We start from the raw sequence: 16,885 nt of genomic DNA on the forward strand, positions 1-16,885 counted from the left end.
ATGTCTCATTGTAAAGGAAAAAAAAAAAAAAAAAAAGGAATAAAATGACCAGTCAGGCTTCATATCAATTAGACAACTTTTACTAAATGAGAAAACTACATTTAAAATGTGCTTTAAAACAAAATGGAATTAGAAAAAAAGACATATGCATTTGAAAGAACTTTGCACTGTGCTGAAAATCAAATCTCTTGCAGAAATACAATACGCCAATTCATAAAATGTAAGAGTTAACAGAATTCTCAATTTAACATTTTCAAAGACAATATTAAGGTCAAGAATTTCACATCAATGGTAGCACATATAGAAGAAGGGCATTATAAATATGATGTCCATCCCTATGAAGCTTACAAATTTGACAATACTCAATAAAAGCTTTTAGAATCACATCCAAAAGGGTCGCATCCAAAGTATCTCAAATCTGTGTCCTGTAAGTTCTCCTTCTAAAATCCTTATGTTGACTTTTCTACTCCTTGTTAATACTAACCCTTTAAAAAAAGAGAACAGGAAAAGAAATGCTGCAATAAACCCTTGATCATGTACAGAAATTATTGCTACTATAGCTCACTACAAAGCATGTCTATACAATATTGGATGAACTTTGATCATGAAAAATCAGAATAAAAATCTTTAGTGACATAAGCCTTACAATCGTATACAACATTCACATGGCAATATTAGACAGTTAAGCACCCAATAACCATCGTTGACAAAATGTCCCACTGACCAGCATTCATTTAAATACATCCTTCGTACAGAGGGAGGAAAAAAGAGATAGTGTCAGCTTTCCAAGGCTTGTCAAAAAAGGATTCTCATGTTCTGTGGATCTAAAAACAAATAGCAACAACAACAACAACAACAACAACAACAGCAACAACAAAAAACCCAAAAAAAAAAAAAAAAACAAAACCAATGCAGGTGAGGGTGTTACCAGAAAGTTAAGCATGCCAAAAGGTGTTTCGTGCGAATTAAAACCTAAAACCAAGGTACCACATAATCACATTACCAACTAGTTGGGTAATACTATATGAGCCTTATCTTAAAGTTAAATGAAATGCTACTGCACAATAGAGCATCAATAAGTTAAAAATTAGAGTGCACAAATCCAAATCAGTGGCAATTTCTGTATAAAGCAAAATATTCACTATCAGCTGTGAAGTTTGCCCAGTCAAACTGTTTGATTCAATCACTGGATTGGATAGTTGGTCTATTTTTTTTGAAAAATATCAATCTTTAAAATTCCTTTTTACTGTAATGAGGCATAAGTTTTCTTAGTAAGATTAAACAGGTACATAAGTAAATAAGCAAGGGAAAATAATAGTTGGTGAATGTCTTTAAAGCTCTTCCCACATTTCACTTGTAAAAATGTTCAGGGAAAAAAAAATTAATATTTGCCATTATTCTAGCAAAAACAAAACAAAACAAACAAAACAAGCCCAAAATAATTAAACGACCAAGCAACACTAAAACCACATTACACAGATGGATCATCATGCTTTCATCTGGTTTAACTATCACATCTAGTTTAACTGGGATGCTTTTCAACTTTAAAAACTGTGATACGTGAAGATGTAACTTTAATGGGTAATTTTGAATTTGAATTTAACTTTGCTGAATATTATAACAGAGTATACTTATTACAATACAGTGTAGCACATCTTTCTATTAGAAAAAAATTTAAGATCCTTTACCCGTCTCCTTAAGTTAAAGGTGTGACATCATAAAGGGTGTCAAATGGCTGGATGGTTTTACAGTGCACACTTATATATTATGAAGTATGTCCTTAACAAATCTGATGGTTTCTTTATAGAGTTCCTTTCTTCACCTTTTCTTCGGTGGATTAGCTGTTCGAGGTGGAGTGACAGGACGTCCTGAATTCAGTCCACCATACTGGTACTTAGCTTTCTTTTCAGATGGTTTCAATATCTTAAAATAAATAATTTATTAACAGTGTTACTCTTTCAAGTGCAATAGGTTTAAAAAAATTATTGTTATAATAGTGGGCTTTTCAAAAAATGACATAAATTTTAAAGGTTCAATAAAAGTACGGAAAACAGGAAAGTTCCATGGACAGCTCTCACATTTAAAGTGTGCAGATGACTAAATATTTGAATATTCTTATCATCTGTCAAGCCACTGGTAATTCAAAACCTTAAACACACAAATCCTATCAACTACCCAATCCTTAGATTTAAGTAAAAAAAATTTTTTAAATTAATATATCTCTGTGGTGAGGAAAGAACATTTAGTTTATGAGTCAAAAGACCAAGGCTGACTAACAGACACAAGAAAATATACTCAATGTCACTCATTGGGGAAATACAAATCAAAACTATGATGAGATACCACCTCACACCTGTCAGAATGGCTAAATTTAACAACACAGGAAACAACAGGTGTTGGCGAAGATGTGGAGAAAGGGGATCCCTCTTACACTGTGGATGGGAATGCAAACTGGTGCAGTCACTCTGGAAAACAGTACGAAGGTTCCTCACAAAGGTAAAAATAGAACTACCCTATGATCCAGCAATTGCACTAGTAGGTATTTACCCAAAGGAACAAATGGAGTACACGTGCACCCTAATGTTTATAGCAGTGTTATCAATAATAGCCAATTTATGCAAAGAGCCCAAATGTCCACTGACTGATGAATGGAACATACAATGGAATATGACTCAGCCAATCCAAAGAATGAAATCCTGCCACTTGCAATGATGTGGATGGAGCTATAGTGTATTATGCTAAGCGAAATACGTCAAAGACAAATACCACGTGATTTCACTTGTGTGGAATTTAAGAAACAAAACAGATGAACACAGGGGAAAGAAAAAAAAAAGGAGGCAAACCATAAAACAGACTCTTAACTATAGAGAACAAACTGAGGGTTGCCGGAGAGGAGGTGGGCAGGGGGATGAGTTAAACGGGTGATGGATCAGTCACAATGTTTATTCCATAGTATATTTGCTCATCTAGTATCAGTTGTAAACAGAATTGTATTTTCCATTATATCTTCTAACTGCTTGTGGTTTTCATATTTTAAAGCTATTGACATTTGGTTATTAGTATTAAATGCTAATATTTTATTACATTATAAAATATTAGGAGCAAAAAAACAAATGGGTGATGGGTATTAAGGAGGACACTTGTACAAGCACTGGGTGTTATATGTAAGTGATGGGTCACTAAATTCTACTCCTGAAACTAAGAATACATTATATGTTAACTAACTAGAATTTAAATAAAAACTTGAAACAATAAAATAATAATAATAATTCTGCCACTATTTAGAGGATAGTCACAAATGCTTTAATTTTTATGTGTAGATCTTAAAAAAATTATTTACATATTTTATGTATCATATCAGTTAAAATGTACATGTCGATGATTTAAAAGCATTTACAGTTGTACAACCATTGCTGTAATCTAATTTTAGAGTTTCTGTCAGTCCAAAAAGAAATCTTGCTCCCATAAGCAATCATTCTCCACTACTCTAACTTCCTTCAATTCTGAGGAAAAACTAATTCTTCTCTATTTATCTGTCTTTTCTGGCTATTTCACATAAATGAAATCATCCAATATGTGGTCTTCTGTGACTGGCTCCTTTCACTGAAATCATGTTTTTGAGGTTCATTTATGCTGTAGCATGTATCAGTACTTCATTATTTTTAATTGTCAAACAATATGCCATTTTATGGATAGTCCACATTTTGTTTTCGTTCTTTACTTGATGGACATCTGGGTTGTTTCCATTTTTTGGCAATTATAAAGAATGCTCCTATGAATATGCATATACCTGTATTTGAGTACCTGCCTTCAGTTCTTTTCGGTATACCTGAGTGGAATTGCTGGGCCACAAAGAAACTCTATGTTTCACTTTTTAGGGAGATGCCACACTGTTTCCAAAAGCAGCTGCATCATTTTCCATTCCCACCATCACTATATGAAGTTTCCAACTTTTCTGCATCCTCATTAATTCTTGTTATTATCTGATTTTTTAATTGTATTTATTCTGGTGGATGTAAACAGAGCTTTAACCTACATTACAGATAGAAATTTCAGTATTTACATACAAGTGTGTAGAAATGATTTAAGAAGCATTTCTTAGAACTATTCAGAGCATCACAGTGTCTCACTGAAGAAGAAATCCAATTCCACTATGGCAAATGCTGAAAGATAAGGTCTAGTTCCTATCCTTAAATTATAAATGAGAAGTCACGTGTTTATATTCAGGTGTACTAGCTGACAGAAATAGTAATAAAATAAAGGGAAAGAGGGATAGAAAAGCCTGTCCACATTTAAAGAAAGAGACATACAGTATATGCAGGAGAGGCACATAAAATACCCTTTGCAAAAATAAAGCACTGAAGTTGTTTTAGTCTGTGAACAAGAATGACTTATAAGTAGCACACTATGAAGCCAGAGTTGGTCTATTTCTAGCAAAAGGAAACAAAACCTAAGTTATTAACTGAATTCACATTCTTTTAGCAGGTTAAGCCCCTATTCAAGAAGTCATACAGGAATTTAACAACTTAAACATTGCATCAAGAATGACTGACATAACTTAGGCTCTCTAAAACTCTAATACCTGATATACACCAAAAAGTCCGGAGCATTTGCGAATGAAAACAGAAGTCTCTAACAAGTCTATGAGTGATAATCACTTCTGAATAAAACTGATTTATATGTATTTATACTATACCTGAAATGAACACATCAAAGTTTCATCCACACTCATCATTCCACCAGCATTATCAAACTCGCCACAGTAATTTGGGGCTGAAAATAGGGTTACCAATTGTCGTTTAGCAAAAAATTCATATCCATCTTCCACCACCTGTGAAAGGAAAGGTCAAAAGAAAAAACACATTTATTTATAGCTGATTCTCAACTGTCTATATTACTGAGATTAATGTGACAAAGACCTAAAATTAAACACTGTTTTGTTTTGGAAGCTTGATTTTTATTTCTCAACTTGTCTTAGAATATTAAAATATTTAGTATGCCTTTTCTATAATGGCAAGGATTTAGCTTAAATGAAATCGTACACTTATGATAAATAAAATGTTTAAAAATCATACCATTTCTAAGGCTCTCCGTATGCTGATAGGTATAGTGTCTACAGGAACCTTACATACCTAGTACTTCTTTGTTGATGACATTATATCACAACTTCAGAATCCTTAATTCTTTAATGATTTAACATGATTTCTAGAATCTGTTGTCAATTTGAACGATTTAAACAATTTATATTTCTCAGCTCTACAATTCTGAGAAGTAAAGTCAATAACACATAAATATTTTATATTTATTTACAGTAGGCAAGAATAATTTTTGAAGTCTTTTAGGCATCCTTTGATTAAACACAATTATCCTACAATACTTGCTCATAAGAAGTACCTCCAAAACAATTTACATTTTACAAGAATTCCTACTATAGTATCAGGTACATGTTCCTATTGTAATTCCCTCATGGTAGAATTTAGATATTAACCTTTTCTGTTAAGATCTTGGTCACCTTATCTATTCCAGCTTGGCCACAGTGTTTGGAACTCAGTGTATCCTTTTAATTCCTAGTCTTATTCACTTGTTCATTCATACATTTACTAAACAGGTTTATTGTAAAAGGACATATGTGTAGTTTGTGCTGTTTCCCATCAGAAGTCTCTTAATTTTAGAGATAGGTTTGAAAATAAGCAGAACAGGATTCTGGAAGTGTCTGGAAAAAGACTGTCCAAACCAAGGTAGTTCAATAATCTGACTTCTTTAAAAAATCATTTAAAAGTTTTATTCATTTATTGAGAGAAAGAGAGAGAGAAAGAGAGAGAGAGAAAGAAAGAGAGAGAGAGAGAGAGAGAAAGAGAGAGAGAGAGAGAGAGAGAGAGAGAGAGAGAAAGAGAGAGAGAGAGAGAGAGAGATCATGACCTGGGCTGAAGATGGGTGCTTAACCGACTGAGCCACCCAGGTGCCCCCATCATCTATTTTTGAAAAGATCTATGAAGGGAAATATATTGCTAAAAAAATTGATTATTAGTGGGTATCTTGATTATTAGTGGGTATCTTATTAGTAAACTTAGCAACTCTGCACTGTTATCTAGTAGAAAACTTCTATTAATTAGCTAAATCATAAACACAGTATTTACCAAACCTTTGCAAAAGCAAAGGATTTGGGGACTTGACTTCATTTCAACTGAGTTAGGAAATTCTGGTAGGAAGAAGACCTGTGATATACAACATATGCAGAAAAAGAGAAACCAATCTTCTTTGTTTATCCATAGGATCACAAAGAAAAGTAGTCAAGTGTCATAGGGAGCAAAGCTCTCCCAAAAAGGGAAGTACTGTGGCACAGCATCTACTTAACAAACTTCCTTTTAACAGACAAAGAAAAAACAAGGAATCTTTAAAAGTATTACACTTAGAAACTTCAAATACTTTTAGTACTTTCAGAAGTAAACAGAAAAGATTTATAAAAATGTCTTTCACTGAATGTATTTACCAGTCATATTTTAAAGAGCATGAGGACTTGACATATCAAATCATTAAAATAAGCTTTTGCTAATTAATTCATTTATTCAAACACTAAGTGCACGCTGCAGTATGTAAGTTTACAAGGCAATGGATATTTGGGGCTCTTGGGTGGCTTAGTCAATTAAGGGTCTCACTCTAGACTTTGGCTCAGGTCATGATGTCATGGTTCGTGAGTTTGAGCCCTGTGTCAGGCTCTGTGCTTGGGATATTCATTCTCTCTCTCTCTCTCTCTCTCTCTCTCTCTCTCTCTCTCTCTCTCTCTCTCTCTTCCCCCCCCACCCCACCTGTGCCTCCCCTGCATGCGTGTGCACTCACTCTCAAAATAAACAAACATTAAAACAACAACAACAACAACAAAGCAATGGATATTTAAAAGTCAACAAATCACAATCCCCTCCTTGAAGAGTACAGAATATAGTAGTGGTGGTGGACATTAAAAAAAAAAAAAAAAAAGTAAACCTAAATAAACTTTATTTTAAAAATAAGTATGTATTTTTATAATGAAAGCTCAAAGACACACAAAAGGAGATAGAGTTCAATAAACTCTCATTCTCACTATCCTGATTCAATAATTACCAGGATTCTGCTACATTTGTTTCATTTACTCTCCCTTTTTTCTAATGTATTTTACTTTTTTTTTAGTAATCTCTACACCCAACGTGGGGCTTGAACTCACAACCAAGATAGAGGTGCACGCTCCTTTGACCAAGCCAGCTAGGCGCCCCAATGCTGATGTATTTTCAAGCCAATCCTAGACCTGTCATCTTGCTTCTATATACTTGGGTATGTATTTCTAAAAAATGGACATCCTTCTTACATAGTACCGTTATTATCCTAAGATTTAAACAATGAACAATGACTCCTTCATATCTAACACCCAGTCTATAACTGAATTTTTCCAAGTGTCTCAAAAGTATCCTTTAATACTATGGTCATTTGATTGTTATCTAAAATACATATAAACATATTAAAATGGGATCAAGTATTTCTAGAAAGCTTCAGACAAGTGCCAAAAATTCTGCCAGCATTGTAGTATACTGCAAAATATAAATTAGTTTGAAACACCCTCCTAGAGGATGAGAAAGGGTTAACAAATCATTAGATTGTTAATTGTGAGATCAAGGTATATAGGCTTCATCTCTCCTACTACTTTCCTTACATAATTAGTTTTAGATCTTCGTTTCCTCAAAAACAAAAAAAGCAGATCTGTGTAAATAAATATTAAAATGTTCAAAAGTTTTAGATTTCATACCTGATGAGCTCGACAAATCAAATCTAAATCATGACGATTCAGAAATTTACTGACTACATCAGCTCCAAAAGTGAAGGAAACACCACGATCATTTTCTCCCCAGCCTTGCACATCCTTATCTGGGTCAGACCACAGCAAATCACAGAGCAAACCTTTAAAGAATAAAAACACAACAATGAAAAAAATAAAGTTTATAAAGTATATCTGTATCACGTTTCTTCTCATGCCCTCTTACCCTCTAATAAAGAGTAACAATCACTTGCTTCCTAGTACCCCAGACTATTGAATTTAGCCACTCTTTGCTAGCCCACCCATATAATTTTGCCTGGCTGAAAGCAGCACTTCCCAACTCTTCCCACATACAAGAAATATGTGCATGGCACACTCTAAGCACACAATATATGGAAAAGGCTGTTCCTTCTATACCTAGTTACTCCATATGAACAAGCAATTGACCCAGCAGCATTTCCTGAATAGAGAGGCTACTTACACTATTTCTGGGGGCCAATCTATTAAATTAATCCATTTTATTTATCCCTAAGCCAGTAACACACTAAAGCTTTTAAAAAAATCTTTATATTTGGTAGGGGTAGTATCCCCACTTAATGCTTTTCTCCAGAATTAACTTGGTTACTTTCACATATATATTTCTGAATCAGTTAGTATAATTCTATGAACCCAACTGAGATTTCACTGGAATTGTATCTGATCTAATGATCAATTTGAGGGAAGAAAACATTTTCTATAAAAGCCTGGAGGATTTAAATGAAATATGGATGAACAAAATGAGAACGGATCCTTGGCTTCAGTGTCAGGCATAAGAAGTCAGAGCTAAAAATATTTGAGTATCTTCATCATACTCATAGTAGTATAAATCTTAGGAGGGACTCAAACCACCTTGGGAATGTCAAGTGAGAAGACCAGTAAATGAACTCTGAGGAAGCAAACATTTAATACACAGGCAGAGAAAGGAGAAAGGGGAATGAGCAAAAAGTACTGAGAAGGAATAGTCAAAACAAAAGGAAGAGATTAGAACAGTAGAGATCTCCTGAAAGGGGTAAGAATTATCTAGAAGTAGGAAATGGTTAAGATTCAAGTACAATGAACAAGTAGAGCAGGATAAAAACCAAAAAATGCCTACCTTTTTATAGACTCTTTGGATCTTAAGAGTAGGAAATGTACTTAGTAACCATCTAGTCCAACTCTACTTGATGAATAAACAACTCCCCTTTACAAAATTACCAATATGGAAAAAGACAGTCTCTTCAACAAACAGTGTTCGGAAAACTGGAAAACAGTATGCAGAAGAATGAAACTGGACCACTTTCTTTTACCATACACAAAAATAAATTCAAAATGGATGAAAGACCTAAATGTGAGACAGGAAACCACCAAAATCCTAGAGAACACAGGCAAGCAACCTCTCTGACCTCAGCTGCAGCAACTTCTTACTAAACACGTCACCAGAGGCAAAGGAAACAAAAGCAAAAATGAACCACTGGACTTCATCAACATAAAAAGCACAGCAAATAAACAATCAACGAAACTAAAAGGCAACCTTCAGAATGGGAGAAGATACATGAAAATGACATATCAGATAAAGGGCCAGTATCCAAAACCTATAAAGAACTTATCAAACACCAAAACAACAATCCAGTTAAGAAATGGGCAGAAGACATGAATCGACATTTTTCCAAAGACATACAGATGGCTGACACATGAAAAGATGTTCAACATCACTTATCATCAGGGAAATACAAATTAAAACCACAATGAGATACCACCTCACACCTGTCAGAATGGCTAACATTAACAATACTGGAAACAACAGGTGTTGGCGAAGATGTGGAGAAAGAGGATCTCTTTTGCACTGCTGGTGGGAATGCAAACTGGTGGAGCCACTCTGGAAAACAGTATGAAGGTTCCTCAGAAAGTCAGAAATAGAACTACCCTAAGGTCCAGCAGTTGCACTACGATTTACCCAAAGGACACAAAAATACAGATTCGAAAGGATACATGCATCCCAGTGTTTAAAGCAGCATTATCAATAATAGCCAAAGTATGGAAAGAGCCCAAATATCCATCAATTGATGAATGGATAAAGATGTGGTGTGTATACACACACACACACACACACACACACACACACACACACACGAATATTACTCAACCACAGAAAAACCCAGAACCTTGCCATTTGCAATGACATGGATTGAGTTTGAGTATACATGCTAAGTGAAGTAAGTCAGAGAAAGACAAATACCATATGATTCCACTCATATGTGGAATTCAGAGACAAGTGGATAGGTGATGGGCTAGATGGGTGATGGGTATTAAGGAGGGCACTTGCTGTGATGAGCACTGGATGCTGTATGTAAGTGATGAATCACTGAATTCTAATTCTGAAACCAATACTGTACTGTAACTGGAATTTAAATAAAAATTTGAGAAGAAAAAAATTACCAATAAACAATCCTCTCATCAGTAAGCTAAAACATCTTTTTTTATTTACATGACATACTTAATATACCAAGATTTTCTAGACCCCTATGGCACTCTAGGCAATCCTATTCAAGTTGTTGAGAACTGATGAATACAACATACAAAGGGTGGGTCTGATTACACAAATGATGGGACAACGAATCCAGTAACATAAATTCATTAAAAAAAAAAAAAGTCTGGTAGAAACCGAGAGAAAGGACAGTTTTGCTTATGTTAATGCTTTTAATGGTAAGACAGTGTGATATCATAAAACTACATTTAGTTTTTGTTCCTATTCCTGGCATACAGCTCCTAAAACCTTTGGAATTTCCTGAGTGACAGAGGTATCTTTTTATTTTTTAATGTTTAGTTATTTTTGAGAGAGAGAGAGACCACAGGCATGCATGCGTGGAGAAGAGGCAGAGAGAGGGAGACAGAATGTGAAGCAGGCTCTGAGTTGTCAGCGAACAGCCTGAAGCAGGACTTGAACTCACAAGCCATGAGATCGTGACCTGAGCCAAAGTCGGATGCTTAACCAACAGAGCCACCCAGACGACCAGACAGGAGTATCTTTTATTATTCATAAGGAGCCCCTTTCCATCACACCTGAGTGTATGCTAATGAAGTGATCCAGATCCCCTAAAGCACTTCACAATGAGGCAAGTCAACAGCAAGACTAAACATATGATTAGACGACTGGAACTTTCAGCTGTCCCCTCTCTCTGGAGAGGTGGGCTGGAAACTGAGCTCTATAAAAACTCTTGAACAACTGGACTTGGGAAGCTTACAGTTGTTGAACACACTGATGACAAAGGGTGTGGAAGTTGTTCCCCAACCGATATCTCCTAGTTCCTGAGTTGTATCCCTTTATGATAAACTGATAAATACAAGTAAAGCATCTGAGGAAGTGGTTGTGGGAATCCCAGAATTGTGGCTGGGCAGTAGTGTGGGGGCAGTCTTGTGAAATGAAGCCCTTAACCTGTGGAGTCATGGCTAACTTCAGGAATTAGTGTAATTAAATGTTAGACACGTAAGTGTTGGAGAATGGGTTGTGATGTGGAAAAACCATAAACACTGTGTCAGAAAATGCCACCAACAAAGGTATTGATGTTTTAAGCAAACGGTGAACAGAAAAGGAGAATTTTACTGCATTCAATTCACAGGTTATCACAGCATTTTATTTTTTTGTTAAAAAAATTTTTTTAATGTTTATTTATTTTTGAGAGAGAGGGAGGGAGAGAGACAGGGTGTGAGTGGGGAGAGTGGCAGAGACAGGGGGAGACACAGAATCTGAGGCAGGTTCCAGGCTCTGAGCTGTCAGCACAGAGCCCGACATGGAGCTCAAAGTCACAAACTGCAAGATCATGACCCGAGCTGAAGTCGGACACTTAACCGAGTGAGGCACCCAGGTGCCCCATCATAGCATTTTAAGAATATAAATGCCATGATTAGTACACATCTTAGTACATACACTGGCACTCAACTATGAATAATTACCACTAAAAGCCAACAGAAAAGTTAGGCCACTGTGTCCAGAATTTATTTATAAAATTACACGAGGCTCATTTGTTAATCAACAGAGCAATGTATCCTCAAGTGGAACTTAATTTGCTTTTGTTTTGACTTGCTTCACTTACCTAAGAGTTATTCTGAACATCTGAACAGTTAACTTTCATTATTCTTTCACAAATTTTTCACAAACTCACCATGTATCTCTACAGCTTTCTGAGCTCTACAAATGTGAAATATAGAAGATGCAAAAAAATACCAGAAAACTAAATGGTAATTTTTAAAAGGCAACTGTATCCTCAGCTAAGAAAAATTATTATTTTTTAAAGATTTTATTTAAGCAATCTCTACGCCCAAAGTGGGGTTCAAACTCACAACCCAAGATCAAGCGTCACATACTCCATGGACTGAGCCAGCTAGGCACCCCAAGAAAAACTATTTTACTTAAAAAACTTTTGGGGCGCTTGGGTGGCTCAGTCGGTTAAGCGTCCGACTTCGGCTCAGGTCATGATCTCACGGTCTGTGAGTTCCAGCCCCGTGTCAGACTCTGTGCTGACAGCCCAGAGCCTGGAGCCTGTTTCAGATTCTGTGTCTCCCTCTCTCTCTGCCCCTCCCCTGTTCACACTCTGTCTCTCTCTGTCTCAAAAATAAATAAACGTTTAAAAAAAAAAAAAAAATTAAAAAACTTTTGGGGCACCTGGGTGGCTCAGTCAGTTTAAGCTTCTGACTTTGGCTCAGATCATTATTTCACAGTCTGTGACTTCGAGCTCCACGTCAAGCTCTGTGCTGACAGCCCTGAACCTGGAGCCTACATTGGATTCTGTGTCTCCCTCTCTCTCTGCCCCTCCCCAGCTTGTGTTGTTTCTTTCAAAAAATAAATAAACATTAAAAATTTTTTTAAAACTTTTGATTAATTTTTTAAAAATCCTTAAAAAAACTTTATTTTTTTAACAAAAATAAATGTTTATTCATTCTTGAGAGAGGGAACAAGACTGGGGGAGGAGCAGAGAGAGAGGGAGACAGAGGATCTGAAATGGGCTCTGCACTGACAGCAGGGTGCACGATGTGGAGCTTGAACTCACGAACCGTGAGATCATGACCTAAGCAGAAGTCAGACACTCAACGAGTGAGCTATTCAGGCATGCCCCCCGCGGCCAATTTATTTATTTATTTTTTAACTAGGCTCCACTCCTAACATTGGACTTGAACTCATGACTCTAACATCAAGAGTCGCATGCCCTAACAACTGAGCCAGCTAGACACCTCTGTTTGACTACTTTTTAACAAGTCCTTGAAGGACATAATCAATGTTGATATGAATGAAGGAATTTAGAATGACAGGAAGATAAAGGGAATCAGTTAACAAGATCTTCTGTGATAAATAAGTTTGAAAGAACCATACTACAGTTAAATATGAAACTTAAAAGTATTGCACCTTGGGAAGTAAGTAGTGGGAAATAAAATATATTACTGCAAGTAATCTGTAGTTAGCTTACTATTGAAAAAGCTCTATTATTTATTACATAAACCAATCTTCAACTAAATATATAGTTAAGTTCAAATATGTCAATATTTTACATAAAACAATTAAACTTCTCTATATACTCAACCTGTATCAGGGACATCAGTGGGTCTCATAATTCTCCGAATCTGCTCCATAGACTGCAGGTCTGGTGACAGTCCTATAAATAAAAGATGGTCAGAGTAATGACATCTAAACAATTTTCACTTAAATAAAGCAACATTTAATCAAAGTAGAGTCACTATCTGAAATTAAAAATATGTAATGTGTTCCTTCTAATGTTATCTTCAATATACAGAGTTAGAAATCTTACCATTCTTCTTTCTTTCCAACCATTCTCTGCCTTTCTCCAGGAATATACCCAATTCCAATCCTTCCGACCACTTTTGTCACTTCTCACCACCTAATCTTAAAGATGTTTACTTCCAAGTTTAAGTGCCTCACTGTCCTGTAAGACCTTCCTACATCTCTCTGCAACATGCTCATTATCTTCGTAAAGTGTAATTGTTGATCACAAGGATAAGAAAAAGCACATGAAAACACTTCACAATCTTCAGTACATAAACTATTATTTCTCTTTTATGGATAATCCAAGTACCAACACATAACTTCTTAATTTCTACTTTTAAGTATACTAATGTGCAAGAACTACAATTTCCTAAATGTTTAGGATCTACTATAAAATGCTTCAATTAATATAGTAACATGTTCTACCAGAGAATAAATCATGTTTTTAATGTTTATTTATTTTGAGAGAGAGAGAGAGGGAGCCCATGTGTTCCCACATGTTGGGGAGGGACAGAGAGAGAGAATCCCAAGCAAGCTTCACACTGTCGTCATGGAGCCTGATGCAGGGCTCAAACTCACAGACCATGAGATCATTACCTGAGCCGAAATCAAGAATCAGGATGCTTAACTGACTGAGCCACCCAGGTGCTCCAAGAATAAATCGCTTTTTACCTCAGGCCTAGACAAGTACATCTATCTTTTCAGCATTTTTCACTTTAATTCTTCCTGCATATTAATAAATAATAATTATAAATAATATTTATATAACTATATAAAACACTAATTTTCTTACAGTATTTTTACTATATTATTTCCATGTACAAAAACCCAATATGGTTATTAAACCATTCAACAAACTACTTTGCTCAGTATTCAAATCTCTATAATCTGATACTCATTATTCCCTATGTGCTTGACATTCTAGTTAGGCTAGTGCTCACACATTCCTTTAACTAGACAAATAAAAAAGACCATCTCAAATTCTTTACACCTCTTCAAAGTCTACTCCATCCTTCTAACTCAGGCTTCCATAAACATGTGTCCAACAATTCTCTCCCTTTCCAGACTGCATAAAAACTATTGCTTCTACAAGTGCTTTGACATAATTAAATCCTTTTCATTAGTCAGTATCTGTTTTGAAATATACTTTATCTTAACTTTTTGGAAACATGTATTTTATCAATAGGTTTTTAATTTCTTAAGACAGCCAGATAATATACAATCTATATATTTTCATGGCACCTATTCCTGCTTACTTTAAAAGTTATACAGAATAACTTATTCTATCAAAAATTATCTTTAGGATGAAAATGGACATATTACATACAGCCTAGAACTCTTGATATGTGGGACTAATAAACCCAATTTCATCTGGATTCTAATGAAAGGTATTTAATATTGGCAGTAATCATGATCTTCTCATTTTGACTGACAGTAGTGGTATCTTTCTATCAAAACTGAAGCAAAGGGAATACGTTATTTCAAATAAAACTCTGGTTATCCTCCTCACATGTGAAATTCTTTAAAGATAAGTACTCAACTAAACATTCATTTTGTATAAAGCTTCATAAATTTCTAGTTATTAAAAGAGATTTTAGCCATGTTCAGAACAGTTTTAATAATTTGACCTTTTACACAAGCACAGCTATATTTTTCCACAGTGTGCATCCTAGTTACTGTAGGTCTTTTCCAAACAATGGAATGACAGTGAGAAAAACCCATAAAGCAAATTTACTAGTCTACCTCCATGACAACAGAAGATCTTCTCATCCACAATGGCAGCTATAGGCAGACAGTTAAAACAATCGGTGAAGGTCTTCCACAATTTAATATTAAACCTTCGTTTGCCTATAAAAAGAACAAGCAAATAGAAGAAATAAATCTAAAACTGTTTTCATTTGTTATCTCATAGCCACAGGATTATAATTTCAACTTTATTCTTTATACCGCACTTTGTTTTTTCTGTAATGAGTGCTTCTTGTATATTTTTAAAAAGGTAATAAATTTAATGAACATTCAACACCTTCCATAAAGTTAAAAAAACTTGAAAGATTGTGCTAGGTATTTTACAGAACACACATATCAAATCCTTTTGTCTCTTAAGATCACTATAATATAGTCACTTTGAAATAGTCTAACAGACTACTAGTTTATCTGTTCCATTCAATGTGTACATTAGTTGAATACCTAGCCAAATAAGTAAGCAAAAGTGAAAGGGGTATCTCTGGAGATTGTCCATTTTAACTCTAATGCATTGAGTAACACAGCATAAATTTACTGCCAAGAAAGGACAATTTCCAAATGCTTCCATGGTATTCACTTTTGAGTGAATTACAACTTGGCACTACATAAAGTATAAATAGAGACACAAAGGCTATAATTTTCCTATAGTCTAGCATAAAGAGCTACAAGAGAAATCTCAAGTGTATGTTCACCTTTTTAGAGTTACTTGATCTTCCTGAATTTGGCAAGAAGTTGCAACAACTAACGCTGGGGAGCGATGAAAGACACAGCACTAATTTCCTATGCTTTTATGCCATAACCTGCCTCTCTGTGAAAAAGTATAACTCAAAACAGTTTTTACAAGCTGCTCTCATGTACATTAGCTCAACTGATGTCATTTCTATAAACCTTGAGGATACTCAAGCCCATATTTTATTCTTTAAAAACACACCTCTATTCCTCATATAGCTTTAGAAAAGTGGTTATAGTTAGATGCACTACAATCTGCTTCCTGTCTACTGGTCTGATTTGAACAGTTGAAACCATACATTACACCTTAGAAGTAAAAATGCCACGTAAAATCAGATGTAGAATCATTCCTAGTAGAACGCAGCTCCACGAGACTAGAGATGATCTGTCTTGTGCGCTGCTGCATTCCTAGTGTGTAGAGTAGTGCCTGGTATACACACTTCCTCTTGTCAAATTATACAAACCAAGAAGATAGGAGTTTGAATAAGAGTCTACCATATTTAAGGAAGGAAAAAAACAAAAATAGATTCCAATGGAGAATTCACCACCAAAAAACAATAAATTCAATTTGAAAATCGTTGTATTTGGTTCTAAATTGTAATTAACCAAACATGTGTTCTTTTCCATACTCTAACAAAAGCAAAAGACCAATTCAAATGTAGTAATTTAGTAATTACACTTGGAAACATTACTACAAAACAGGAAATCAGTGATTTCTTACCGAAGAAAAAGAGTACAGTAAAATATACCTGAGTAGTTGCTATCCTCATCTCTCGTTTTATAGGCACAAATTAAAATTCCAATAATAAACTTAAACTTTGAAAAAATTCCATAGAACT

At 35.0% G+C, this 16,885-nt stretch overlaps 1 protein-coding gene across 2 annotated transcripts in view; it reads right to left on the reverse strand.

Moving 5' to 3' along the window:
- Positions 1-64: 64 nt before the first annotated feature.
- The window catches only part of PPP1CB (protein phosphatase 1 catalytic subunit beta), a 42,601-nt gene continuing 25,780 nt past the window's right edge, over positions 65-16,885 (reverse strand). For both annotated transcript variants that reach the window (XM_042982255.1, XM_042982256.1), the window contains 5 exons: positions 15,318-15,422; positions 13,375-13,446; positions 7,775-7,926; positions 4,697-4,831; positions 65-1,923 (listed from right to left, as the gene is read on the reverse strand). In XM_042982255.1, coding sequence (XP_042838189.1) covers positions 1,819-1,923; positions 4,697-4,831; positions 7,775-7,926; positions 13,375-13,446; positions 15,318-15,422 — 569 coding nt within the window. In that variant the 3' untranslated portion in view covers positions 65-1,818. The remainder of the gene's footprint in view (positions 1,924-4,696; positions 4,832-7,774; positions 7,927-13,374; positions 13,447-15,317; positions 15,423-16,885) is intronic.

This window comes from Panthera tigris, chromosome A3, assembly GCF_018350195.1.
Source record: "Panthera tigris isolate Pti1 chromosome A3, P.tigris_Pti1_mat1.1, whole genome shotgun sequence".
NCBI lineage: Eukaryota > Metazoa > Chordata > Mammalia > Carnivora > Felidae > Panthera > Panthera tigris.